Below are 27996 nucleotides of genomic sequence, written 5' to 3' on the forward strand. Positions count from 1 at the left end.
GGGTTCGAAGTTGTTCTCTCCCAGTTTAAGAATTGTATGCTCCAGAAACAATGTAGATCTTCCAGAAATTTGCCCATTAAGCTCTGGAGCATTTTCAATGACATGCTGCAGCTGTGTGCTCCATTTGTCAACTGTTCTAATGTTTCAGTGCATTGACCTTTAGAAAGCAAGACATTCGGGTTATACTATCTGTAATGGTTTCTTTAATAGGAGTTTTAAAGATGAACAAAGTGCATCCATGCTATTACAATCCTCTTTAGTTCAGAAGGAAAGCATGAACTAAAGGAAATTATCCGGCTAATTAGAGTTAGAATGATGATTTTTTTTTTGTTCTGATGAAAAATAAAATTTGAAGAGCTCTTATAAAAGCAAAAACTTTGATTACCAATCATCACATCTGTTTTATCAATAACAGGAAATAAAAATGGGAGTCATAGAGTCACCTAGCACAGTCACAGACCTTCTAGCTTACTGAGTCTGCACTGACCATCGAGCACACATTTACACGAATCCTACTTTTATTCTCCCCACATTTTCCATCAACTTCCTACCTCCCAGATTCAACCACTCACCTACACGCCCAGGGCAATATACTGTAGTCAATTAACCTTGCCGGTCTGCACGTCTTTGGGATATGGGAGAAATCTAGAGATCCCAGAGGAAACCCATGCGGTGAGAGGGAGAACATGCAAAATTCCACACAGACAGGCCCAGATGTCAGGATCGAACCTGCATTGCCGGAGTTGTGAGGCAACAGCTCTACTAACAGCACCTCTGTGCCATCCAAGTACAACAGGAATGGCCTTTCAGCCTATCATGTCCACGATGAGCGTTTTCTTGTCTTTACTAATCTTAGTCAGGATCAAGCCTCTATTCACTCATTATTTGTTTAGGATTAACTTCCTTTGAATGCATTTGCACTGTACATCTCAACCACTCACTGTGATACTCAGTGCCTAATTCACTCCACTCTCTGGGTAATTCTCTAATTGATTTCGTTGGGTTTTATTATTGACAGCTCCCAGTTTTGATCTTCCCCACAAATGGAAATACTTGCACTGTGGCCATACTGTCAAAAACTTCCATCATTTTAAAGAATCCATTTGGTCACCTTAAGACATTTTTGAAGCGTAATAACACCCATTTTATTTGTTAGTTCCGCGGATATAACCCAACATTTCTGGTATCAACCTTGAAGCTATCTCTTGCAACTTCCTCCATTTCACCTCAGAATGTAGTGCTCAGAGTCGATACTGTTTAATCAAAGTGTGTCCTGACCAAGTTTTGACACCAGTTTATTATAACTTTTCAGTTCTGTCTCGCTAGAAATAAATTTTAGCACTTGGTTTGTTCTTATTATGACCTTATTAAGCAGTGCTGCCACTTTCGGTATTTTGTGTATTTGTACTCCTGAGGTACATTTTGCTATTGTTACCTGTGATTTTATCCTAATCTATTCCTTAATTTCCATTTTCTCACTATTCCCATTTTTATTTCTCTGCCAGTAAAATATATCACTGTGTTCTTCTATGTTCTTTGATAATTTAATTTAATTTGCTTTCCTAAATATTTTGATTTCTTATTTCCTCTTCATGTTATCTGCTCCCCCTGACTGTCTGTGTACTTAACATATACTTTTCTTACCCACAACATTTCTCTTGGGTTGTTATTATTTCATAGTGTCCCATTGGTTCACTTGTTCTTGTGTTTGAGTGGAATATTATGTCTTTAGGATGCATTGAGATACAGCTTGTATATACATGTCCAAATGAGGTAAAGGCTTATTTATAAAACAGATCTCAGCAAGTTAATAGCTGGGGAGCTTTTGCTGGCAAACTTGAGTGTCTGTGAACTGTAATAGCATTAGATTATTTGAGTAAACTCATGCATCGCATGACTCTACTGTCCAGTGACATTACAATATCAACACACAAACACAGATGCAGATAAAAATGTGCTCCATGACTAAAGATGCAATACACTTTGCTCCCTTTTTGTAAAACAACAGTGAATTACAAGTACGCATATAATAAACAACAGCTACACATTTAGTGTAGTAATCAATTTTCCACATCCTAAATGCAGCCAATAAGGACTTTACTGTGATTCCCTCTGAAATCATAAACGAGACCCAGAAGGACTCTGGTTTTGTCATTGAATCTGCTTTTGCACGGTTTAGTTCGGTCTCTGTCAAACTGGCTTAGATTTAATACTTCCTGGCATCTGCACTGGATCCAACTCAGACACCACGTTGTCATATTTGAATGGTGTATCGTTTAAGCAGAGAATATTTGGTGGATGTTATCTCAGGATTTTGCCATCTGTCTTAATCTGAGATCTCTTTATTTCTCAAATCTCTATTCTTGTTCCTATACAGCACTCTTTTCAACTACTGGGCCTAAGAGCTCGAACGCTCATTTCGTTCATTTAGCTTGAGTGATGTCATGACATTTTTGTTTCTGTTCAACTCTAGAAGCCAAATTTGGTTAAACAAGTTTCAAGCATGCTCTCAGTGTTCTTTTCACCAAGATTTCAGCAGGTGTATATCATTGGCACCATGTGGAGTTGTTCTGTACTTAAGAAAATTTGCCCAAGCGGTGTTTTATGCTCTGATTTGACTATCTTGTAACACTTCCTTTCCGACAGCTTTTGTCTACTATTCTGCATAGCCTTTCAGCTGCTCCATTTGAAGACAGATGATCTGAAGAAATGATTGTATGTTTGATACCATTCCATTTAATAAAATTGGCAATCAGAGCAGAATGAAATTGGGTCTACTGTCAGAAATTAGCACTTCAGATAAAGTATGGCACACACATACGGACCTCCTCTCGTCTCTTGTACTTTCAATAGTAGGACATGAACCTTTGTGTTTCACTTCACTAGAACACCAAGGAATGAACTCCTCTTGCAGAAGCCATCACATGACTTGGAAGCTGCAGGGTGATTTTGTTGAGTGACAGTTCTGAGCTCTTTGGCTGACTTCTTGCAGTTATCTACACTACACAAACAATATAATTTCTGACACTAGTAGTAATTTTGGAGAAACAAGAGCAGTACTTATAAAGTGTTGGTTTTGTTCCCTAATAAGTAAGAGCGGTCTCAATTTACATCTTCAAGGCAGGCCTGACCTTTTCTGGAAAGTGGAGAATAGTGAGGTTTGTGGTTATTGATAGGTTGCTTCACTGGACGGAGAGATTGTAACAGGGTGGGTGCAAGGAAAGATAACTGGAATCTGATGATATATTTAATGAATGGAGGTCAAAATGACTAGAACTTAAATATAACATTACTGTTATTAGGCTGCTGTAGTCCAGACTTGGTACCCAAAACTCAAGATCTATTCAGTTAGATACTTCTTACTGAAGAGAATTAAAGCCTTTTGCAGAATAAATTCTATCTTACTATGTGAAAAATCTGTTTGGCAAGAATTGCTGATTCCCTGATGAAATGGAGAGAGTTGAATAGAGAAGAAAAGTGGATTGAAATCTCATGCTATATCCTATGTGTGTGCTTTTAATTGTTGGCATTGAACATGATTCTTATCTTTTTGAAAATTAAGATCTAATTGTGTTACATAAATATTTTAAAACTATTGGTGTGCAAGTGCATTGTACTTGCATGCTCAGAGACACTCCTCCTGATCATGAATGATGTGCCCATTGGACAGAATTCACTTTTGGTATTACCTTCCCTTTAAGAAGCAGACTTTACCCCACAAACCAATAAGCTTGTATCATTAGTTTTTCATCAGAAATTTATTTTGATTTACAATTCTCTTTGAAATATCAATTAAAACCTTGGAAATAGTATAATATAAATCCTTACACCCTCAAATGTTTAATGGTCCCAGTTATGTATAATTTGCCTGTTACTCACAATCTCATTGATCTTCATTGGAATAATCACCCTTTTGGAATAAAGGCTTTAAGCTCCCTGACTACGCCTATATCCTATCTTGTGATTTTGAGGAAGGTAGGGAAGTATATTCTGTTACCAGAGCTAGCTCTCACATTTTCAAACCAGTCAGTGTGTACATACTCTCTAAATGAGCACAGTCCACGGTGTAATCTCTTCTTTAAAAGACCTTCTCTCTCATGCCATGCAAAATTATGTTGGTCACATTATCATTCACAGTCTTCCCTTGTTGTTGCTCATTCTCAAATTTTATAGTTATAAGGATACACAAGCCTTTATATTTAAAAGATTTGCTCGGTTTACTGCAGATGAATCAAACTATATAGATATGTCCTATGAAAGAAATGCTCCAAGGCTAGAACCGTTTCATCTGCATCAACAGTCACATTTTCATTCCAAGTAATATAGGAATTAAAGCACAAAAGGTTCTTTCAGCCCTGAGGCTCAAGATAAACAGGGTGGATCCCATTATATAGACTCTACATTATATAAAATGGTGCCTGATTAACCTATGTTGTCCACAGCAACTTGTACATAAAATATTCATCCTTCCCTTCAAATCCCTCCATGACCTTCTCCCAATCGCTCTGTGTGTTTCCTCTTACAGTCCGACAGCCCTCCAATATTTCTCTCCTTTTCCAGTTGTTGACTCTTGTGCACTGTGAGTTTCTATCTCCTCATCTTCTAGAGCTCCAGTCTCTGGAATTCCCAGCCAACCTCCCCTCATTTCCTTTCCGAGAGTTTCTTTTACAACTTATTTCTTTGAACAATTTTTTTGTTACCTGTTTGCATTTTTTCCCCCAGCTTGGTGCCAATGTTGTGTGCTGACACTGTGTGGTAAATTAAGTTGTCCCTCGGACAAACACAGCTGAATTATTGCAATAATGGAGTTGAAGTTAATATATTTAAGGGAAGTTGTGTAAGTACTTGAGGGATTTTCTACAGTTTTAAATGAATTAGAGTGGGTGAAGATCATGCAGAGCATAAATATAGCTATGGTTGGGCTGAATGGCCTATTCTTCTGCTGTAATTCTATGTATTTAAAACTTTATGGATTCCTTCTGCCTTAGTTAATTATAGAAAGTATATTTTTTCTCTCTCCTAAATTTACAGAGGGCTATTTCAACCTGGCATCTTTTGACTACTTCCTGAAATGTGTGCAGTTTTGCATGCATGTCTTTGAACTCTGCCAACATCCATTTATGAGAAGCTATCCATCTCAATTTAACTAAAAAAAATCAATGCAAACTGATTTGAAAAAGGAGCTCAAAAAAAAAGCAGGACTCCAAAACTGTTAGACATAGCTGTGTAATCCTCAAATAATTCAGTTTACCTCGAAATGTGTTTCTCTGCTTTTCCAAAAAAGGAAATGATGTAAGCATTATACTATTTTTGATATAACCAAGAAATTATGGGATAGGTTGTTGTAAGACAAGCCTTGCCCCCATTCACTACATCCATAATATTGGGTTTAGTTTCATAGAAAACAGGCCACTGTTTGTAGAAGCTGTCTCTGGCGGTGATCATGATTAAAGGGTTTGATGGGAGGCTCCAAGCTATAATATTGCTCACTTTCCAATGACACACACGTCCTGTGAAGCAGACTCAGCAGTTGACTAATATGCCAAAACCTCATATGACCCAGATGCCAACAGCCTGCTTGACTCATCTCTAATCTTTCAGATCATCAATCTTTCTTCCAATTAGGGATAAATGTTGGTGCTGGAAGTATGGCGACACTTGTGGGCTGCCCCCAGAACGCTCTACACAAAAGATGCATGTCACTGTGTGTTTCGATGTACATGTGACTAACAAAGATATCTTACAAATATGCCTGAATTTCCTTAGAAAAAGATATTGCCTAACATGTTAACTTGCAAGATCCTTTGTGGTTTAACAAATGTAGTTTAGTCTTGCTAAGGTTCCCAAATAAAATGAGATCAGAGTCTAAGATTGTCGAATTTCTTCAATTGAATTGAATTGCTGCTACCCTTCCCTTAAAAACAGACTGACCCAGCAAAGGCCTGCAGAAGGATTTACCCACGGCTAAGCAGGGTCAAAAATCTTGTTGTAGTTAGCATCAGAATAAATTTACCCAATGTTGTTTTTGAAAATTATGAACTAAATGATGGCCTGCCTAATAGAAGGATTTTTGGGGAAGATAGCATCTCTTAACATTGAAACGGTCAACTTTCGGAAATGCAGGTCATGATTATCATCAGGTGGGCAGTAAGGTTATTGCAGAAAAGATTTACCAGGATGTTGCCTGGACTTGGGGGGCCTGAGTCACAAGGGGAGGTTGCATAGACTAGGACTTTATTCCCTGGAACGCAGGAGATTGAGGGGTGACCTGATAGAGGTGTACAAGATCGTGAGGGGCACAGACAGGGTGAAAGCACATAATCTTTTTCCCAGGGAGGGGGTGCTAAAAACAAGATGGCATAGGTTTAAGATCAGAGTTGCGAGATTTAAAAGGGATGTCGGGAGCAGCTTCTTCACGCAAAGGGCGGTGCGTATTTGGAATGAGCTGCCAGAAATAATGGTTGAGACAGGCACATTAGCAACATTTAAAAGCCATCCAGATAAGTACGTGGATAAGAGAGGTTTAGAGGGCTATGGGCCAAATGCGGGCAGATGGGACTAGCTCGCTGGGCAACGCAGCCAGCTTGGATGAGTTGGGCCAAAGGGCCTATTTCCATGCTGTATGATTCCAAGACTCTAAGGTAAGGAGTTAACTGCCCAACCATTGTAAAACCCACTAGGTTTTTACTTGATGTAAATCATTGAAAATAAAAAAATTACTACATCCAATTACAGGCAGGAAGCTGCTTCACCAGTTTATCCCCCAAGGCCTCACTGACCTCCATTCTCCCAGGCCTATACAGTTGAAAGAAAATTGACTGGATTCAAACCCTTAATGGCCCTTGATAGAAAATATTCATTGGCCTGCCAGCGCCCACTTCGGGGGCTTTTCCAGGTGCCAAAGAATTTCTACATACATATCTTTAGCATGTCACACCAGTCTCTATAAGCTCTAACAATGTTAAAGAACTCTAGACAGTAAAACTCTTGTACAACTGTGGCAACAGGCAGTAAAAATCATTCAGCAACTAGCTGGCAAGTTGTTGAACCTTTAAGTACCATTGGTGCTTGCCCAACTATTGATGTCACCGTGTCCTATCAACATACATATGGCAAGAATGTCACATGAACTAACATACTTATCAATGCTTGCCAATGCAACCTATGGTACAAATTTGTGTACCTGCATCATTTGCCATACTGGAGGAAATTCAACACTTAAGTACACAAATGATAGGAGCTGGAGAGAAATTTTGTAGCCTATGAATTTCAGCGAGCCAAGATACTTTTTGTCATTCTGGCCAGCTTTAATAGTCTCTGCATATGTAAGAATAGTGGAATAGAAAATTATAAGCTACTGCAGACAATATTATTGTAAAAATGCAGTAGGTACATGTCAAATTTCTTCCTTTACTATGAACATAAGAGGCAATAAAATAGCACTTTAACATTGCACAGTTTGAAAGATCACAGGAGCATTGATAATCACTCAACCAAAAAATAGCTTATACTTTTATTTTTAATGACTAAAATCAGCCACTGTAAAACCTTCATGAACAATAATGCTGCCTTTTGAACATCACATGAGGGTCACATGTTTTACTGTGGACCATTCAAGATTATCTTTTAGCACATGATAGTGGAAGTTATGCATCGCTCCTTAAAGCATAATAACCTATCTATTAAGAAAACCCCAGCTGTTTTGAATGTCTAAATCCATAGAAAATGCTCATACAAAGAGTTGGTAGATGGTTTATGGTGAAATTGTTCTCTATATAAATTCATAATAAGTAATTGAAATCTCTTTTTGCCTCACCCCACTGCTGAGGTAGGTGCTGAATTAACTTTGCCTGACTCCCTGGTATGAGGGAGGAAACCTAAGAGAAAAGCTTGTGTTATTTTGATTGCATACACCTTTGACTGCACACGCACAACAATCGCACCAATGCACCTGGAGCAAAGAACTTTCCTCTCATCTCTACCAGCTAAAAATGAGAACCATGCAGAAGAGGGCAAGAAAGATGGATGAGTAAATAAATACGGACCAAGGTATTTTCTACATCTTAAATAGTAAAAACTTTTTACAGTTTCTTTATTACATTTTTACTGTCTAAGATGTAGAAAATAGGTCTCTCAGCTTCTTACCACATATAGGGGATCAAATTGTAATGCAAATATAATGAAAGAAAACGATGATGGGTGGTGGAAATGCAGTAATTGTATCAGATCAAAATAACATATTTTAAGTTGATGCGAAGAAGGTGGTGCCCAGTAGTTGATATCCTGGCAGTTTCCAGTTGAATGTCATGGTGTTCAGAACAGACGGCCACTCAGAACTTTGTTTAAAATCTTTAGGTGTCAAAAAGATTCTAGATGCACTTGAGGTGGTGCTATTTTTCAAAGTGAAGTAACATTCAGGTTTCGGCTCAAATTTGTCTGCATTGTCACAAATGTAAGACATCCCATGAACCAGCACAGTCGGGCAGTGTTTACACCTGCATTTTTTAGGTTGCATTAAAAGGATCCTTTAGATGTATTTAAGAGTGATAACTTGCACAGTTTTTTATTAGTACAACTGAAATTATACTTTTCACAAAATAGAATCTTTTTTAATGAACGTCCTGTCCACTGCCTGTTAATATTCAGTTTAAAATAACCAAAAATGACTAAACACTGCACAGGAGAATTTATTAGTTTCATTAATGTAGACTAATCAGTTTTGCAGTAAAAAAGGTATTTTATGTATATTAACTAGTCAAAATCTTCTACCTACAATTTGGAAGTTGTGGGCATGCTATGTTGGTGCCGGAAGCGTGGCGACACTTGCTGGCTGCTCCCAGACCACTCGACGCAAAAGCTGCATTTCACTGTGTGCTTTGATGTACATGTGACTAATAAAGTTATCATCATCACCATCAGTTTAATTTGAAAAGCCTCATTACAAAGAGAAACAGTTGATTAATATGTCATTTATATTAATTTGATTTGGGGGCAGAGGTACTGTCAGCTTTTCTGGGAAGTCCATCTTCTCTAGAATAATGGTCCAGATCATGCTTATGACTATTGAGTAGTTCAGTGTGTGTGTCAGCATGTCCCGGACTTCCACATCTCTGCACTGCAGTGCAAAGGTATGGAATGACTGAGATGAGATGATGGGGAGGTCGGGTGTAAGGAGAACTGATTTCCTGCTCCACTCCTGGATTAACAATGGAATCCAGGGGCAGTTCTTGATTAACCTGAGTTGAGGGATGGATGCACTTTGCACCTGGCCCCTCAGCTTTACACCTGTCATGGCTGGTGAATCAAGCATGGACCTATGCATTTAAATGGGGTTGCTGACCATCACTTAAGAAGGTAAGTGAAGGTAAGCAGTATATATCTTGTTTTATTTTAATTAATAATGACGTCATAATTAATTGACATAAGTTGAATGTGGTTTTGAATGAACTTATTATCACATATCGTTTTACTTTTTATTAACTTAAAGTAGTCATTTGAATGTTCCTCAACTGTTTCAAAATGTCTCTGAGCATCAGTGATACTTAGAAAGAGGGGAGAAGACTATCTGACGATATGAGCTGTCAGAAGGTCATCAGGGCTGTCTGTGGGCAAAGCCTTGGTACCTATCACCTGTGGCTTCGTCTCTGCATGTGGACAATTCTGCCTTGTGGAACAGCCACAGCAACAAGGCTGGCAGGATATTAGGAGCTGTGTAGCCACAAAGGCAAGTGTGACTGCACGTATCTGAGAGGCCAACCTCATTCCTGGTTCCAGCAGAATCTGGCCCAATGTTCTTAAAAAAATCAACAACAAAAAATGTGGAAACTCAGTCTGCCTTTGGACAGAAGCTTCACTTGAAATTCCTGAATTATTTACTTGATTTGGCCAAACTTGTGCAACCCACGTAGAACTGTCCCAAGATGTAATTATTTCTTGGACGGTTGGTTAATAAAGTCCCTCTCAGGACAAATTAACCAGCAAAGTAAATGAATTTGGAAAATGATCCTCAGTAACTAGACTGAAGGAATTCATCCTTTGTTGCTGTATTGTGTATGGGTGTTTGTCTGGTATTGCTGTATTATCACAGACTAGCAAGGCTAACCACAGAACATCCTTTATTGGAGACAGCCATTTTGAACTGAACAGCAGGATCTGGTACAGCAAGGCAGCAAGGTCATACCATATGGTACGCTCAGTTCTTAAAGATATACTTACAATACATTCTGGCCCCTTTTAAAAAAAGGAATAAACCATATACAACCAAGTAGCTATTTACATTCATATACTCGTACAATTAACTGATTATTAAAGAGACAGATACTCGGTTACTAATTTAACCAATTATAAGTTCATTCAGTCTCAGTTATCTCATCTTCCAAATCCTTCTCCAGAAGCTGTACATGACACGTTTTGAAGTGTCAGTGACTCCAGTAAATCACCTCTTCAAATGCATCTCATACTTATTTGGTCTGCCATCCTATTCTATAAATGTCACTTTGCATTTGTATCACTTATTTTAAATATATAGTCAATAATTTGGACAACTGTGGATCAATTGTCTACTTGTTTATATTGGCTCCATTTTGGTGCTGATGCTGCTGCCTTGAACCTTGTACAGAATGTGTTCTTTGCTGTTAGGACTGTAACCCCAGGCTGTCTTGAAGAGGAATTCAGATGCCAGGTATCTCCCTTAGCATCCATGACAAGGCCTCTCACCTTTTCCACCCATGTGATCTGAGCACTAAGCACTCGGGTGAACTACTGGATTCCTGCTGAACCCATTCTCCCATCACTGACACTTGATCCTGATCCTTGTTTGCAATTTACAGTTATGCTACGAGTGAATATGACTCTCATCCTCACACTTCATCAGCCTTCTAGTGACAGTCCTGAACATTCAAGCATCAAATCCAATCTTTTAACCTGCTTTGCTTGAAGTCTCTCAGAAGCTGTTGATAGATTAAAAAGTGCCCTTAAGGTCTGCAATATGTCTTCAAGGTCTGCACTATATCCTCATATGGTAAGTCAACAGTAGATTGTGGTACCATTAGACTCACCAATGTCTGATGTATCTCCCAACTACCACCTTTCGCTCCTCTTAATATTGATGTGTTTCTCCATTCTATGGGGCCTCCTTGAGCATCTACACACATGTATACAGGCTGAATGGCAGAGTCCACTTGTACTTCCAAGCTCCCTATCATTTCTCCTATGACCATTTCCAGCTATCCCCACCACACATGCCCCTACTCCGAACACTTGGTTGTTTTGTTTCACTCTGTTGGATTTTTGTTGTTCTCACAAGCAGTGACATTCCAAACAATTCCAAGGTGGGTTCTTTGGGGGTTGCTGCAAGCATAATGATGCAGAACTAATAGCAGAATACCCTCATTGAACTGAAAAACAGTGTCTGATGTGACAAAGTATGAAGGCCATGCCATGTGGTACACTTAGTTCTTACAGTTGCTCTTGCACTTGTACATACTAAAGTCGTGTATGCTAAACATACAAAATAATAGTGGTAATGTATTGATACCTGCTTTTGAAATTAAATTTCATTGACGTCAATCTGGTTATAATCAAGGTTTGATTTCAGCTATTATGTTTCTTCCTACTGGATGCATGATTCTGTTTGAAAAGTAAGTGACAAGTTAGCTTGTAGCTGGTTCTAGTATTATTTAGAGATGCCAACAAATCGGATTGATAGGAAAAGGTTAAAATGAAAATAAAAACAGAAACAAGAAGTTATCCTTGTAAAAGCAGGATGTTAAGCTTATAAAGACTTTCTGGAATTCCATCCTTGGGGTTATTAAAAGAAGTGAGTGTTTGCTTTGTATTGAGCTGGTTCTGCTAACAGATTGATTTGCATTTAATACATATATCAGCAATATTCTGTCAAATTGTAGGTAAAAATCCAATGAAAAGTAATTTTGTGGTAGAGCTACTTTTAACCAGAAATGTTGAGAATATAATGGGATGTAAGTCACAAAATGTTTTCTAATATCTTCTCCTGCTCATCTCTTTGCTATGGACAGTTATAATACGACTGGTTGTTGGCATGTCTGGAGAGAAACCTATGATGGCCCAATTTGCCATTCCGGTTGAAAATTATCAAAAGCCATCTAAGAGTTTGAAATCTCTGGAATCATCGGCCTTTTGGATGAGGCATTGGAGTACCATCTTGTCACCTTGATCAGGTGGACACAAAAGAGCCCTTGGCACAATTTTGAAGACCATGGATGTTTCCCTGGTGTTCAGGACAATATTTATCCATCAGCTAACAGCATTAAAACAGATTGCCTGGAAACTGTACAAACTGGCTTTAAGGTTTATGTACATATGTTAAAAAAAAAGACTGCACCAAAAGTAAATGATTGTCCGCACAATAGCGCTGGGACGTCCGACATAGGTGAACAGTGCTAAATTCTCTGTTTCTATCTTTACAAAGACTCAATGTTGTAATTTACGGACTATAAAGTGGAAACTATGACCCAGAACCACTGGGGCAGCTTGTGATAACATTTCAATATTCTCTTAACATATACATGTTTTTTGTTTTGTTTTGTTTTCCAGAAGCATTTTACTTGTGCCCTGGTAGCTCTTCTTGATAATAATGAATAAGTTTCTGATTGTATTTGATTTTGATGAAACCATCATTCAACACAACAGTGACTATGTCATCCTCAAATGTAACCCAGACCAAAGTCTTCCAGAAGGACTGGTACAGCCCCAGGAGGAAGAATGTTGGAGTGAGTATATGAGCAAGGTATACCAGTACTTTGGAGAGAAGGGTGTCAAAGAAGAAACCATGAGAAAGGTTCTAGGAGAAACGCCACTTACAAAAGAGATGTTAACCCTGTTTCAGTTTCTTAGAAAGTCCTCAGATTTATTTGAATGCATTATTATCTCTGACGCCAACACCTTTTTTATCAATAGCATTCTTCAAGCAAATGGCCTATCCACTCTTTTCCAGAAAATATACACAAATCCTTCATGCTTTGATAACAAAAACACCTTTATAATAAGTCCCTACCATTCCCACATGTGTGAGCAGTGTCCCGTTAATATGTGCAAAAGACAGATCCTGCATGATCACTTAGTACAACGTGCTGAAGAGGAAGTTGAATTTGAGAAGATCTTCTACGTTGGAGATGGCACCAATGATTTCTGCCCTTCTGTAGCCTTGACACCAACTGATGTCATCTTCCCAAGGAAGAATTATCCACTGGATAGTTTGATCTCCGAGATCAAAATGACAGAACCATCTGCAATTCAAGCTCAAGTGGTTCCCTGGGAGTCTGGAGAAGATATATTGCTCTTCCTTGAGGATTGCACAGGCAGATAATGTTGCTCCCAAATCCCTAAAAGAGCTTCAGAAAGAATTACCAGTTTTCCAGTAGCAATTTAAAAGCTTTTTTGGGAAACAGTATAGTAAAATTGCATGATCTTAAAGCTTACTGAAATACTTAATAATTTTACTAGTTCAGGGTCTAACACTTATTTTCCTATCTCAACAATGCTAGTTATTTGGTCAACAATGTAAAAGCTGTGATTAAACACTAATTATGAATATCTCATATACCTTCCCCTATAACAGAGAAAAGTAGTTATAAATTAGCTGCTAATTTAGCTGGGGAGAGGGGTTGTACCAGCACACAGTGGTAGAAATATTTATATTGTGGATATGTCAGTGTGATTTCAATTTTCAAGACAGCTTCATCAGTAATTTAAAAGTTGTAAAGGAATGAGTAAATGTTCCTGTGATATTGTACTAACCAAACTATGTAATCATTATGCAGCCATCTGCCACATATCAGTATGTTTCAAAAATTTAGCCAGCCCATATCAATGTTTTGTCAATTCTATGACATTTCTATTGCAAGTTTCCATGGAATCTTTCAGAATGCAATCCTTAAACTTCTGCGGGACAAAATAGAAATCAAGAAATTATCTTCCTTATTTAATTTCTGTAGTGCATTGACTCTAAATACAACCCTGGGAAAGGAAGCAAGTAAAAACCACAAACTGTTTGAAATAGACATTTGGAAGTATCAATGAAATCTATCAAACAATGAATATATTTAACCAATGGAGTACTGGTCGATAAATTTTCATTGCTCCTATTTAAACAGTGCTAAGCTGATTTAAGATCTGGTTTAGTTTCATCCAGTGTTAATCTAACCAGATACTGGATTGGACATACAATAAGATAACATTACAACTAAAGAGAGAATACCAGAAAATACCTAAGGTGTTCGGCATTTGTAATGAAACCAAATTACTGTCGTGCTTATGTAAATATTTATGTTTATGAAATTCTTCTGCATTTTAAAACTGGCATTAAATTGCTTTGGAGACCCTTGGTCGGTTTCATGCAGGGTTACTGGGGAACTGATTATCAGACGTGTATTGCGTGCAAAGCAGTGTGTGCATTAGAATTGTGATTTTCCTGGTCGTTCTTGTGACTGTGTGCCTAATAGGAAATGTTAATTGGGCCATTTTGAAGCTGTCTTGCCCCAAAGTTCTGTATTGGATGCTGGAAACGGGCACCTTGCAACTCAACAGCCTAAGGAATATTAAACTTTTGGGGTTGGGCTAGGGATTATAGGAGCTGGGGGCCCCCAAAAATTAGGAATGATTTGCCTTTTAAAATGGAGTCATTGGGACCACTCAAGGCCTGCGCAACTGCAGCTCAGGTAGGGATGTGCCCTCTGATCAGGCCTTGCTCCTGGGTTTGTGGCTCAGATCATTTCTTAAGCCTCTATTTGCCAGAAAATGGCTGAGGCAACATCAATCATCCATATTGATGTTATTGCTGTGTTCCCGTGAGTCTCTATGCATACAGTAAATGCATGGAGGCCTCCGTACAATCTACCAAAGCACACTAGATGCACATAGGGTTGTGCTTTTCTGGAATAAAACTACTACATAGCAAATAAAAACACTGCGCTACCTGATAATATTTCTAACCAATGGTATCTTAGCATTCAATTAGATAATTCTGATGTCGAAGAAATTAACAAATAGATAATTCAGGACATTTATGAAAACTGCTAAATTCAGAAAACTGGCATGGAAAATCGCACCGTAAAAAAAATATTGCAACTGGATTAATCACAGGGCATGAGTTGCACTGTACTGCCATTCAGATGTCAGTACATAATGTATATCACTGATAAGACTTGAAGTGTGAAGATATCTATAATGTTACTAAAAGGTCTCAACGGTTCACAAAATGAAACAGTTGGACAAAGTTCAGGAATTAAAATAATTTATTAGCTGTTGTAAAATGTAATACATAATATTTAACCTCTAATGGTAACATATTTAACTAAATTGGGTAGGTTCATTTGTAGATTATTAGACCATCAGACTGAAGATGGTCTAATAATCTAGAATGTTAATAAACTTTAGTGCAGCCAGAATAAAATTAGATGAAAATAGCTGCTAATTTGTCAGCAGTTCAATTCCACACCTGCCTGTGTGAAATGTACTGCCATTACATTGTTCATCTGCAACTCAGTGTTACTCAGTGCTGACAAGTGTTGAAGTTTGTCTTGGGCAGGAATGGAACTCAGGAAATAATTAATTTGCAGCCCATTTTGTGCTTGGCCCGGTTTTCCATACCGTCAAGAACAGAGAATGGGAAAATTCTAATTAAAAAAGGAAATTTCCACCACAAATTTACTTGCTAATAAAAAGAATGGTTAAGGTTCTATTCTTGTGTGAAGTTGTAGAATCTGAATCTCAAGGGAGCAAACTGTAAAAGGAAAGGTTTAACTTTCCCCAAAAATGGAACACAGGGTATTGTGTTTTTGTTTTGATACAGCTTTCTTTTCTTCAATGGCTGCCCCAAGGAAGCAAGTATTGAAGAACGATACATTACTTCATATTTTAAAGCATTTTTCTTAGAGGAAATGGGTCCTGCGCTAAATTATAACACACATTCTGAAAGCAACATGCAGGCTAACATTGAATTTGTTTCTAAAATGCATGAATTTTTGCAAGTTACAGACTTCCTTTGATAGGTTTGTATTTTGTTTACACAGAGCAGGGTGTAGGCAGCTGAAGGAACAGACACCAATGATCGGGAAAGGAAAAGAGATGGACAGGAGGCAATTGATCCCATGTTGCAAATATTGGAATTTGTATATATCTAAACTGCTCAATATTATACTTTCACATGTTATTACAGAGCATAGGACTGAACTACACAAATTACTTTTAGTCAATTCCTGGTGATCTCTTTATGCCCAAGATTGCAATGATTTAAATTCTAAGTTCCTGATACAAAATCTGGATGCAGTTTCCCAGAAATTTTGTTCTAATTTGATCGTTTTGGGGCCTAGGTGAAGAAACCGATTTAGCTGCTCCAGCCTGTACCACCTCTCGTGTTTCATCCAAAACTTGGAGCACACTGAAGTGCAAGTGTGAATGTGATACATCTTGTACAGGCAAATGCAACAAAGTGTAAATATTCAGAATTGTGCTCCATGCATGAGAGGATCCCAGAGTTGTTCAATCTGCACCAGCTATTGATACACATGCAGTAGATTTGGTGATATCTAAAGTCTGAGGAGTTCTATTTAAGTCTTGTACTAGTGAAAACATGGAATAACATATATGTTTGTTGTCATTTTATATTCTATTTTGATACTGGGCAGCTGTGCCACCTTTCAACACTAACCGAGACAGGGTAAGAAAACTAGTATGTAACCTGCCTTTACATTTTCATTCATTTATAAGTGCCAATTTAGCAAGTAACTCCTAGTGTAACACTGTGGAGCAAAAGGTCAGTTGTCTGCTTTGACAGTTTAGATTCAAAACTGAATTTGGTTTCCTACAAAGTTGGAAGATCCTGCTATCATTGCTTTTGGATGGCTTTTGAATTCATGTAGAATATTAAAAGGATTGCTCGAATTTCTACCATGTGTGTGCTAATGCACAGTTATAGACATAAATATATGCTTAACTATAGATAACCTGAATGGCATCCACAAAAGTCTACAGCAACTTGAATTAATCTCACTTTTTATTTTGAGAATGTAACTTGAACCATGGAAAAACTAAAGATGTGAAGTATAGATTATCTAATATTTAACATTTCTTGATATGTTAAAGTTCACAAAATTAGATATAAATTTTCCTTTACCTTGTATGTTTATTGTTTAATTTGTCTTTATATTATAATGAAAGCTCATTGACGCTTTAGCCGAAGGGACAAATTGGTATAGATTCCAGTTTTGATCAGAATTGTTGAATGAACACATTAATTTGGCTTTGAAGCTGTAAATCTGTTAAAGTCGAGCTCTGATGCAATTTATGATGAGTGTGACTTAAGTTGTTAAATGTCTAAACTGATTTTAAAAAAATGTAAACATTTTCTAAAGTGAAATCATAATGATATGCAGCATTTCTGGTTATTCTTTTAGTGAATGAAAACTATTCATTTTAATCTATTTTGTGGTCATTTTATCTTCATGTACCTTTTGCATAGACATTATTTATCTCATGGCTACCTGTAAACCATCAGATATCTAGTAACCTTGGAGTGAAATACACTTGTCTAACTATTAGTTGACCAGATGAGAACAACAACAGAATTGCTAGTAATGACTGGCATTGATTGTATTTGAATGTGACCACTTGACAAGTGGAGGACGCTTGATCCCCATGGAACCATATTCCAGTAAGGTGCCTTCCGGGAGAAGATGAAAAAACATTTGTAATGAAAAACTGGCAAAAACACATCTGATATTGTACATTCAATGTGCAAGTGACCCCATAGAATGTTTTACGTTCTTAAGGGACTGATACAAGATGTTTTAAATTTTTAAGTATGAACCGCAGGGATATTGCAAAGGCACTTTAACCAGAAGATGTAATAAAGTATTGAATAAGGCCTGGAATTAAATCTTTCTACATTTGGAGCAATATATTACTTCTGCCATTGTATTTAATTGTAGCTTTTTGTGTGTAGACTACCTTGGAACCTTCCGCAGTGATTTGCTTGTTTTGATGTAGCATACCTTAATATAGGGAAAAAGCATAGTGTAAAAGTGTCTAATAAAATGAGATGCTAATACAAATTTGTCATTAATTCATAAACAGATTGAAGAATTCATATATTAGCACAATTTTAATTCTGATTTGTGTTTTGTCAAAATGGAACCTGTTCTTTAAATATCTCAGAAATGATTTGGAATGATGCTAATCAGGATTAGTGTTTAACATACCAATAAAATTACCATAATGTAAATGGCATCTGTGAGTTTTTATTTTTGTGAATGCCTTTGCTACTTTTTCTTTGGAATTTATTTTCTTCCTTTCAGATCTCCTTTCTTCTTTTCGTCTTTCACGCTAGTTGGAATTTAACTGCTCCTATTAATAGCAGTAGTAACATAAAACAATAGATTCTTCAGCTTAAAAAAAAGTGAACATGAGACCTCAGACATGGTTTTACTCTGCCCTTTAATGAAAATGAAATGTGTACACTTATCACTCATTAAACCAGGTTCATTCTGAAAACTTTATGAATAGATTGTTTATTATTTATCTCTAAATCTGGCACAGAGCTACCAAGCACTGACAGCATTTGTCACCTAGATTTTTTTTAAGATCAGAGTTATAAAAGCAGTTTCCTTTCAATAACTTATCCTAATCTTTCATTACATAATATATTTTATTAGCTATTTGGAACAAGGAGTTCTTAAAATGTGAATTATTTTAAAAAGAAATTTACACAATACTTGATAATTCCTTTCAGCTTGCACTCTTACTCAGTTCCCCAGCTGAGTCAGCACCCTTCTCCCAGACCTTTTTGCCAGTTTTCTCTTTCAATCCCTCTCCTGAAGTTACCAACTTCTACTTGCTAATGGCTTTCTTATTTCCCCCTCGGGATGCTTTACTCAAATTACATACAATAAAGTCCAAACTGAATGCCATATTTAATATAAAGGAAATATTTTGGGTGAAATTCAACTACCAATTCTTTCACAAAGATGTATTTCAAGTGGTTGATTTACTTGTGCACAAGTAAATCAACCACTTGAAATACATTTTTGTGAAAGAATTGGTAGGAGTGACAACCACACATCTTGTGGAGATAAAGTCCTGTCTCAATGAAGTTGCTGCTAGTAATGTTAAGTTGCACACATAGGATTATGTGGAACATACAGAGCAGAAACATACTGTCCTGTCTAATTTGAACCTTCTGCTGTCTCTCCTCATCTAAAACTGTCAATGTAATCCTCTATTCCTTCTCCCATATATGCTCGTCCAGCTTTCCCTAATGTTTATCCATACTGTTCACTTCAACCACACTGTGGTAGTGAGTTCTGCAATTCATTATTGGAATAAAAAAAGCTTCTCTGAATTTCTTATCCTAAATTGATGTTCTTCCCCACAAACGTAAACATTCCTTCCATTAAATCCCTTCATTATGTCGAAACATCTATTTGATCACGCCTCAACCTTTTGATCTCAAAAGAGACCCAAGTCATTTCATCCTTTCCTGATACGTACGTACTTGCATATTTTGTATCACCTTGTAAATCCTCTCTGCATCCTCTCCTGTACTTCTATGTCCTCTTTATAATATGACAACCAGAACTGTATATGATATTCTATGTTCAATGTCTTAATCAAGGTTCAATACAGGTTTAGCATAACTTTTCTAGAAATTTATAGAAATAAACTCTAATGTTTGGTTTCCATTTTTTTGAAGCATTGCCAAACTGCAGCACAATTTTTAGTGATTTAGTAATTGGTGTATTTGTACTTGAAGAGCCTTGTGTTCCTCCATAGACTTCCAAATGATAAGTGACCTTTCAGATCTTCCTACCAAAATATACTACCTCACATTTATGCTGTGCATCTATGAGAGGCTGCAGACCAATAACAATAGTGGAATTGTATGCCACCACAATCTGTAATGTTAAAACCCATTATATCTAATTCTATCAATACTTCAAGCAAGGAGATTGACCCTTCCTCAGATATAAGCAGGAGCAGAATCAGATGTGTGTAAAATTGAAGTACTAAACTGGTGGAACTACATCACAGGCCTACATGCTTGCTAAACATGTAGAAGCAGCATGGTATAGATGGAGCTACATAATCCAATTAATTGTAAGATTTAAAGCTCTGCCGTGCTATCACTCCCAGTCATGGTGATGGACAATAAAACAACTTGCAGGAAGAGGAATCCTCATGAATATTCCATCTTCAACAATGGTGGGGCACAACACACGAATGCAAGCCTTAAAATTGAAATGTTTTCATTCATCTCCAGCCATAAGCATATATAAATCAGGTTGGATCCTCTTGAGATCTGTACTGCCAGGGAAGCAAGTTTTTAGCCAAATCGATTCACTCCACGTGATATCAAGAGATGCCATGTGTACTGGATATACAAAAGGCAAGTCATCCCACTGTAACTGGCAGAGCATAAACCGCAAACACACTGGCATCATTAGAAAAAAATGGAATATTGCCCAGATGTACTCTATCAGCAAACTCAACCCAGCCAATTGCTGCCTCATAGGCCAACCATTCAGCAACAACATGTTGTTAAAAGTGCTATCAAATGGCAATTACGCACCAATAACATGCTCAGTGCTGCTCATTTTGTGTTCTGCCAAGACCACAGTTCCAGACTACATTAATGTTTCATCAAAACATGAACCAAGCAACTGGAGAATAACTGACCTTGACATCACTTAACTGAGTGTGACACCAAGGAACCCAAGAAAACCTTACGTCAATAGAGCTCAGGTTTAAAATTCACCACTGACTAGATTGATTAACATACAGGAAAGTGGTTTGTGGCCAGTCTTTTTAGCTTCTGGTAGCACTACGTGGGCTCCCTGGAACAATGCCTTAGTCTCATAATTCTTAGCTGCTAACTATATGGTCAGAAGTGGTCATGTTTGTTGATGATTATATTGTTTAGAATTCTATCACCAACTCCTCAGTTAATAAGTGTGTGCATGAAGCAAGATCTAGACAGTATCCATTCTTTGGGGTGCTGATGGCAAGTAGCATGTATGAAAAGAAAAATACCTGCATTTATAACCTGCATCTATAACATTTATAAGTCCAATTAAAGCTATTAAACATCAGGCAATTACCTTCTCCAAATAGAGGGAGTTGTATCACATTATCATTCCCAACACCCCCCCCCCAACCCCCAAACCATTAATAACCAGGAGTGACCATTGACAAGAAGCTCAACTTAAGCCTAATAGATCTGACTATGAGTGCATAGAGTACTCAGTGTAGGTAATTCACTTCCTGACTCCCCAGAGTGTTTCCACCATCTACAAGATACATTGGGAATTGATTAAATATTCTCAGTTTGCCTCAATAGGTGAGGTTCCTATAACGATTAAGAATCATGACACCAGGATGATGCAGCCAATTGATTCACCACCTAATCCATCATCATAAAAAGTAGTTCCCTCCACCACTGATGCAGTAGCTGCAGTGTATTCAATCTACAGGAAGTCCATTTCTTGCAATCCACGGAAGGTTGTACAGCACCATTGGATCTCAAAGACCGAGCAAGATAAGGTTACCACGTAGATGATATCACCATTAAATGCAAGTTCTCCTGGAAGTCAACTATCATTGTGAATTAGCATGCATTGTGTTTTTTCCCTTTTTCACTGAGTCAAAATCCTGAAGTTCCCAACAACCCCCCCCCCGAAGCTAATCTCAGCAATCTCCTTCTTGTCCAACTCACCCAATCTGTTGACCAGCTACCCCTCCTCCTTTCCATATTTCTCCTTAGAATATTTGTTTATTTGAGAAGGAAGGCTTTGCCATCCATGAGCTTATTGCAGTTAATTGCATGACATCATAGCCTGATGGAAATCTGGTTGATCACTTCCCCCTCACTGAAGTCTTCCCTGCCTGGTTACACCATCTACCATCTGCCTCACCTAGATTGTCACAGGAGATGCAATTAGTATCACCTAATTATTCCTTGGTTTGTCACCTTGACACTTTCTCTTCCTCTGACTATCCATCTTAATCCATTCCTGTCTATTTAAAATGCTTTGCAGTTCAATAAAAAGAATTCTTACTGACACAGCTTCACTGGTTTGCTCCCTCTGGTCTCTTCACTGAGCAACTTGTCATCCTCAGTGATTTCAACCTTCATCTCAATTCATTGTGCTCTTTGGATTAATGATCAGAATTTTTAAAATATAATTTGTACAGGAAGCATAGTGGAGACAAAAATCCTGGAATATTTAAAAAAAGGATGCTTCCTTAGAATTATGGAGAATCAATAACAGAGAAAGAAATATCAACTGGTCTATGCTGACATTATCCTCCACATGTATTTTCTCCCTTATCCTATTCCTTTTTCCACCTTATCCTTACATGGAGTCACGAAACCGTCTTGCTGCTGAATTGAGAAATAGGGTACAATAAGGGAAACAATTCAAGTATTTTTCTTAATTGTACTAGTAGCTCTCTGGAAGAGTTGGTTGATCACCTAGTCTGGGACCAATTGGATTGTCATTTCTCATCCAGCTGCTTTGTAACAGAGGTTCCTCGCAGTTGGAGGCACATGGGTAAGCTAAACAGGAATAGTGAATGTTTATTTTTATTGCTGGATATTTCAGGAGACTAGAGATCCATCTTAGAACATAAGAGCCAGCAGCAGGGGAAGAGGCTAAATGCCACCCCCCCCCCCCACCCCCCCACCGAGCCTGCTCTGCCATTCAATAAGAACATGACTGCTCTGATCTTGATCAATTTTTTCTGAATAATAAAGTTATCAATAATGCTTTATACTATTTCAACTGAAAATAATGATAGTCATGAGTCTGTAGGTTGAATCTTGCCTGAATGGAGAAATGTATTATTGTCCTCTCATAGTACCAGTGTTTGTCAGGGAAAGCACATGATAGAACATGTTATAAAAAGCTCCATTATAATATGCAACACGTTAAGCACCATGTGACATGCCTTTTTGAAAAGTGTGTCAAAGGTAAAATATTTTACAAGTATATCCAATAAAGCTTTTTTTCCAACCCTTAGAATGCAAAATTTAGCTGCATAATTAATATTTCAATGAATGGCCAGCCCTGAAATTCATTTACTCCACTTTGCTCCTCATGATCTGATTTTCTCAATGATGCTAAGCATCGGTAATTTTATTTCATGTGAATAAAGATTTCATGTAATAAACCACTGATGCAAACACATTTTCTAAAGTAATATTTTGAAATATTTATCTGTGGAAATGACAATCCACATATGTAAAATTATTTTTTGGGGAGATGGCTCAGAGAGGTAGCTAAGCAAAAATTATGGATTAAGATGCCTAGAAGTTCAAGTTCTTTTTGATGGGTGGGTCTGATGGCCATGGCAGTAGGATACCAACAGCCATTCAATTGTTGGCCTTCAGTTGCAAGCTTCATTTGCAGATTTCCAGCATCAGAAATATGCCACTTTGTACTCCATCCAGAGGCTAGAGTCTAGATAGACAGATTCTAATTGCCACAGGCCAATTTAATTGGGGCTCAGCAATTTAGATTGTGGTGAGGTTGGAAGTAAGTGGCTGGGTGGATGTGCAAATCAGAGACTGGCAGTTTAGAAGAGAGGAGGGTGGAATCACATCCTGCCAGTGTGGATGGTGTTGAGGGTACACAGTCACAGACCGATGAGTTTGAATGGAGAGGTGATTAGAGGCCAGCTACTTAATTGGCAGTTGGGGGGCAAGGGAACTGGAAGTTTGTATGGTTGGGGCAGTTGAGCTGTGGAGCAGTCTAACAGGATCACAGCCTAAGACCAAGGCAATCATGGGCTCAGTAGTGAGATCGGAGATAGTGAAGAGTTCAGTACAGCTTTGGGAGGACAGTTGTTGAAACATGCAGGGTAAGTAGTTGACAAAAGCTGGCTGGTGCTGAGACAGCAAAACCTAGTTAATGCACAAGTGCTGAACAATGGTTACTCTTGAAACAGTTTGGTTCACATTAGCCTGTAATACCCCCAAATAAGTGTTGGGGAATGAGGTCATCTCATGTTGTTCTGGTGCAGAAATTTCACCAGGAGGACAAAAGAAACTCAAGCCATATATGCCCACTGAATTTTCAGGGTGATGAAAAATGACCTGGAAACAGTCATTAATGCATTTTCATTCCTATGTTATGTAATTGAATTTCTAGGCATTCATTACTTTTCAAGGTAACCTTTAGGGGAACAGGCAACCACTTTAGTTATGGTGGACTTCAGTGTTTAAATGTGCATGTGTGTAGTCCAAAAGCTGCTCTCAGTTTCACAGTCCATAGGTGCTTAAATTTGCACTTGAGCAGCCTTTATCCTTCTGCTAAAGTCTGCTCTTGTAGTCAAGGCCCAGATGGTGCCTTTGATCTCACATCAGTGATGGGAAACATGCAGGTTCATTGATGTGACTGCAGCATGCTCAGTAGCTCATGTAGATCGACCCTTCACACACACAGTGGCCAGTAATTCACATTCAAATCGTGCACCATATGCACACAGAGAGAAGTTGATCACATTTCAGGGTCAATTTTGAACTTCAATAACTATCATATAGTAAACACATGCCACCTGAATTTCTAGGCCTAAGAGTCAAGCACTTAAAAGACTGCATTGGATTTGAAGCAATCATTACTATGGAGGACAATTTTCATCTGACAATAATAAGTGTGCTGTCAGAAGTAAAATTGTCAATGTTGAAATAGATAAAGATGCCACTTAAATGGTATAAGAAGCCTTAAAATAGATCAAGCTCTCGACCTACATGATAACTGCCTGAGAGTCTTTGATGAAATGGGACAGGACAATATAAGTCACTTCTCATTATCTTTAACAGAGTTAAGAAATGTTCTCTTACACTGAAAGGAAGCTGAATGAAGCAGAGCCCAGTTAGCCTGAGGTTTCATTACAGATGCTCCGGAGAATCACTAAGGTAGAGAAGGCCATATCTGAAACAAAAAATGCAGTTTCCAGAAAATAAATTGACTGAATTTTCTTCAGTAAAATATGTCAAAAGAGATGGCTCTGCAAGATTCAAAACAATGAATGGTAATCTGCTGTATTGTTTTAAGAATAGCCATAGGGAGAAAATTACTTCCAATGGATTTGGAACAACAAACACTGCAGGGAACCAAATTGGAAGCTTTGCTTTCTATCATCTTCTTTGGTGGCCTAGATATAAACAATTTGGAAATGTCCCACAGATTTGCCTATGGTAGCGAGCTGTACCTAAGTGATTAAACTATTGTCACAAGCAGATTTTAATCCATCGATCAATCTTTCAAACTCAAGAGAATCCAAACCAAGATTATGAAATTAGTGCTCATATTTTAACCCTTTAAACTCTGGCATCATTAGGTGAATCTGCACTGCAACATCTCTAAGGCCAATGCAATGTTCCCTGGATGTGGTATTTATAATGATATTTAATGGGACAGAGAAAGTAAACAAAGAACAATACTTTTGGACATGCTAGGCCAGTATTATGATAGCACAGGTGTCACTCAGTATTCCATTATACACATTGTGATTAAGAGTTAGGTTATGAGGATGGTTAAGCTCAAGGAACTCTTCTGGGAAACCACATTGCTTTTGTGGAAGGATAACGTATGATTCATATTTTGGAAGAATGACTTGAAATGGATTATTTGACAATTCAGTAAGAATCTATGCACTGTTAAATTTTAGTAAATCTTGTTATATTTGGACCCATTACACAATCTCACTTTGTACTTTGGGATAACAACATCAACCCCTGTTTATTTGGGCCTTTAATATAGTAAAATGCCCCAAGGCACTTCACAACACAGAGTTATGAAACACAGCTTGATGTCTAGTCATATAAGGTATCAAGAAAGATAACAAAGGGCCAAAGATCTAAGCAGCATCTTAAAAGGTAAGAGAGACAATAAATTTAAGGAGAGAATTTCAGTCTGAAGTCTTGGCAGCTAAAGACAAACCTTCCCATGAAAAAAAATTAAATTCATATATATTTAAGAAATCAGAAATGGAGGAGGGTAGATATCTCAGAGCATTGTAGGACAGGATGAGATTACAGAAACAGGAAGGGCTGAGGCTGGATGGAACTGACGAAAAAGTGCAAGACTTTTAAAGCATTGCTTAACTGGAAGTCAACAACGGTCAGCAAAGCAAGGATAATGGATGAATTGGACTTGATGTGAGTTAGGAGTGAACAGCAGTTCTGGATGTCCTCGAGTTTATAGAATGAGGAAAAAATTGGCCAGGAGAAATTGGCACAGTCACGTCCAAAGTTACGAAAGGCATGGATGAGGATTTCAGCAGCAGATAAGCTGAAGCAGGGGTGGAAATGGGGCAATGTCACAGTAGTCTTAACGATGGCATAGATTTTGTTCTGGAACTCATTTCACAATCATATATAGAACTAAAGTTATGAACAGTGTGGCTCAGTTAACAAATGCCAGGAAAAGGGTGGAGTTAGTATCTGGAGCATGGAATTTATGATGGAACTGAATGTGATAGCTTCAATCTTCCCAAAAGTTATTTGGAAGACATTTGCATTCATCCATACCTGAAAACTCCAAATTTGACCCAATGACTGTTATGCAGCTTATGTAAATCACCGGATCTCCAGGGAAATCATTGACAGCTCCAGTTGGCATGCACTTTGGCATTATTTACATGCCTAAATTTGATCTTTCCAGGTCTCAGGTATGATGTGTGCACACCTGATGTTAGGGCCTGTGCATCATTCAGCAGTAGGAGCCTGCTGCCTGACAAATTTCTGGCTCAGCTTCTGGGTATGCTGTCTGACAATTTAGATAGTGGAAAGGCTAGCAGGCACTGGAAGGCAGAATTGGATGTTGTCAGCATGTCACATGGAACGTGATGCTGAGTTTTTTTATGATTTTAGCTACGGGTGACCTGTAGATGAGGAACAGGAGGAAGAAACGAAATGGTCATTGATGAACCTGTCCAATGACTTTATATTTCACTGTGATGTAATAATCCTACAACAATCTTTAATTACAATTTTACACATTAGAAGTATTTTAGATTTACCTGTTCAGAACTAAGAGGTGTGGGGATTTGTTTATATTTCCATAAAATCACTTTCCAACTTGACCATTGTCAAGCTGAGAGAATTTGTGAACAGTCTTCTGCCTGGGCTGATTTTTGCAGTGTCTCACCACAATCTTTTTTGAGCAACCATTTGGCCTGTGAAACTCGTCCAGGGTCAACAGCCTAAGGATATAAAAACAGAAAATGCAAGAGAAATCTAGCAAATCGAGCAGCATCTTTGGATTGAAAAGCCACATTAATATTTCAGATTGCTGACCTTCCATCGGAATAAAAAAGGGTATTGATCCTAGATAAGAGAGGGAGTTCAGTGAAGATTCGCTAGACTAATTCCTGGGACGGTGGGTCCAGAAAACAAGGAGAGATTGAGTAGGTTAGGCCTCACTGTAGAGTTTAGAGTTATAGATTTATACAGCACGGAAACAGGCCCTTCGGCCCAACACATCCATGCTGACCAAGTTGCCTACCTGGGCTAGTTCCATCTGCCAGCATTTGGCCCATATCCCTCCAAACATTTTTGATCCATGCACCTGTCCAAATATCTTTTAAGTGTAATTATAGTTGTACCTACCTCTATAGCTTCCTCTGGCAGCTTGCCCCACATACCCACCTTAGAAACGGATAACATTCTGAGAGGGATGGACAGGATAAATGTGGGGAGAACGTACCTTCTGGCTAAGGAAACTGGAACAAGGGGTCACAGTTTCAAAAAAGGGGTAGGCACTGCGGCCGGCGATGAGATTTCTTAACTCAGAGGGAGATGGGTGTTTGCAATCGTTCACCTGGGGAGGGGTCAATTGTTAATTGTGTTGAAAACAGAGATCCATTGACTTCTGGATTTTAAGGGAATCCAGGGATACTGGGCTGGATCCAAGAAAAGGGGAGCCGGGATAGAAACAGCCTTGATGGGCTGAATGGCAT

At 38.1% G+C, this 27996-nt stretch overlaps 1 protein-coding gene and 1 long non-coding RNA gene across 2 annotated transcripts in view; one reads left to right on the forward strand and one right to left on the reverse strand.

Annotated features, from left to right (window-relative positions):
- Nucleotides 1–18239, forward strand: part of LOC127582892 (phosphoethanolamine/phosphocholine phosphatase-like) — a 30424-nt gene extending 12185 nt beyond the window's left edge. Inside the window, exon 2 of the mRNA XM_052038533.1 lies at nucleotides 12574–18239. Coding sequence (XP_051894493.1) covers nucleotides 12614–13345 — 732 coding nt within the window. The 5' untranslated portion in view covers nucleotides 12574–12613 and the 3' untranslated portion in view covers nucleotides 13346–18239. The remainder of the gene's footprint in view (nucleotides 1–12573) is intronic.
- Nucleotides 50–27970, reverse strand: LOC127582893 (uncharacterized). Its single transcript, XR_007958181.1, has 4 exons — nucleotides 27744–27970; nucleotides 27058–27240; nucleotides 24875–24965; nucleotides 50–157 (listed from the first exon to the last, which is right to left on the reverse strand). It is a non-coding gene; the product is annotated as an uncharacterized LOC127582893 (long non-coding RNA).
- Nucleotides 27971–27996: the final 26 nt, after the last annotated feature.

Source organism: Pristis pectinata, chromosome 25 (genome assembly GCF_009764475.1).
Source record: "Pristis pectinata isolate sPriPec2 chromosome 25, sPriPec2.1.pri, whole genome shotgun sequence".
In the NCBI taxonomy this organism is placed as follows: domain Eukaryota; kingdom Metazoa; phylum Chordata; class Chondrichthyes; order Rhinopristiformes; family Pristidae; genus Pristis; species Pristis pectinata.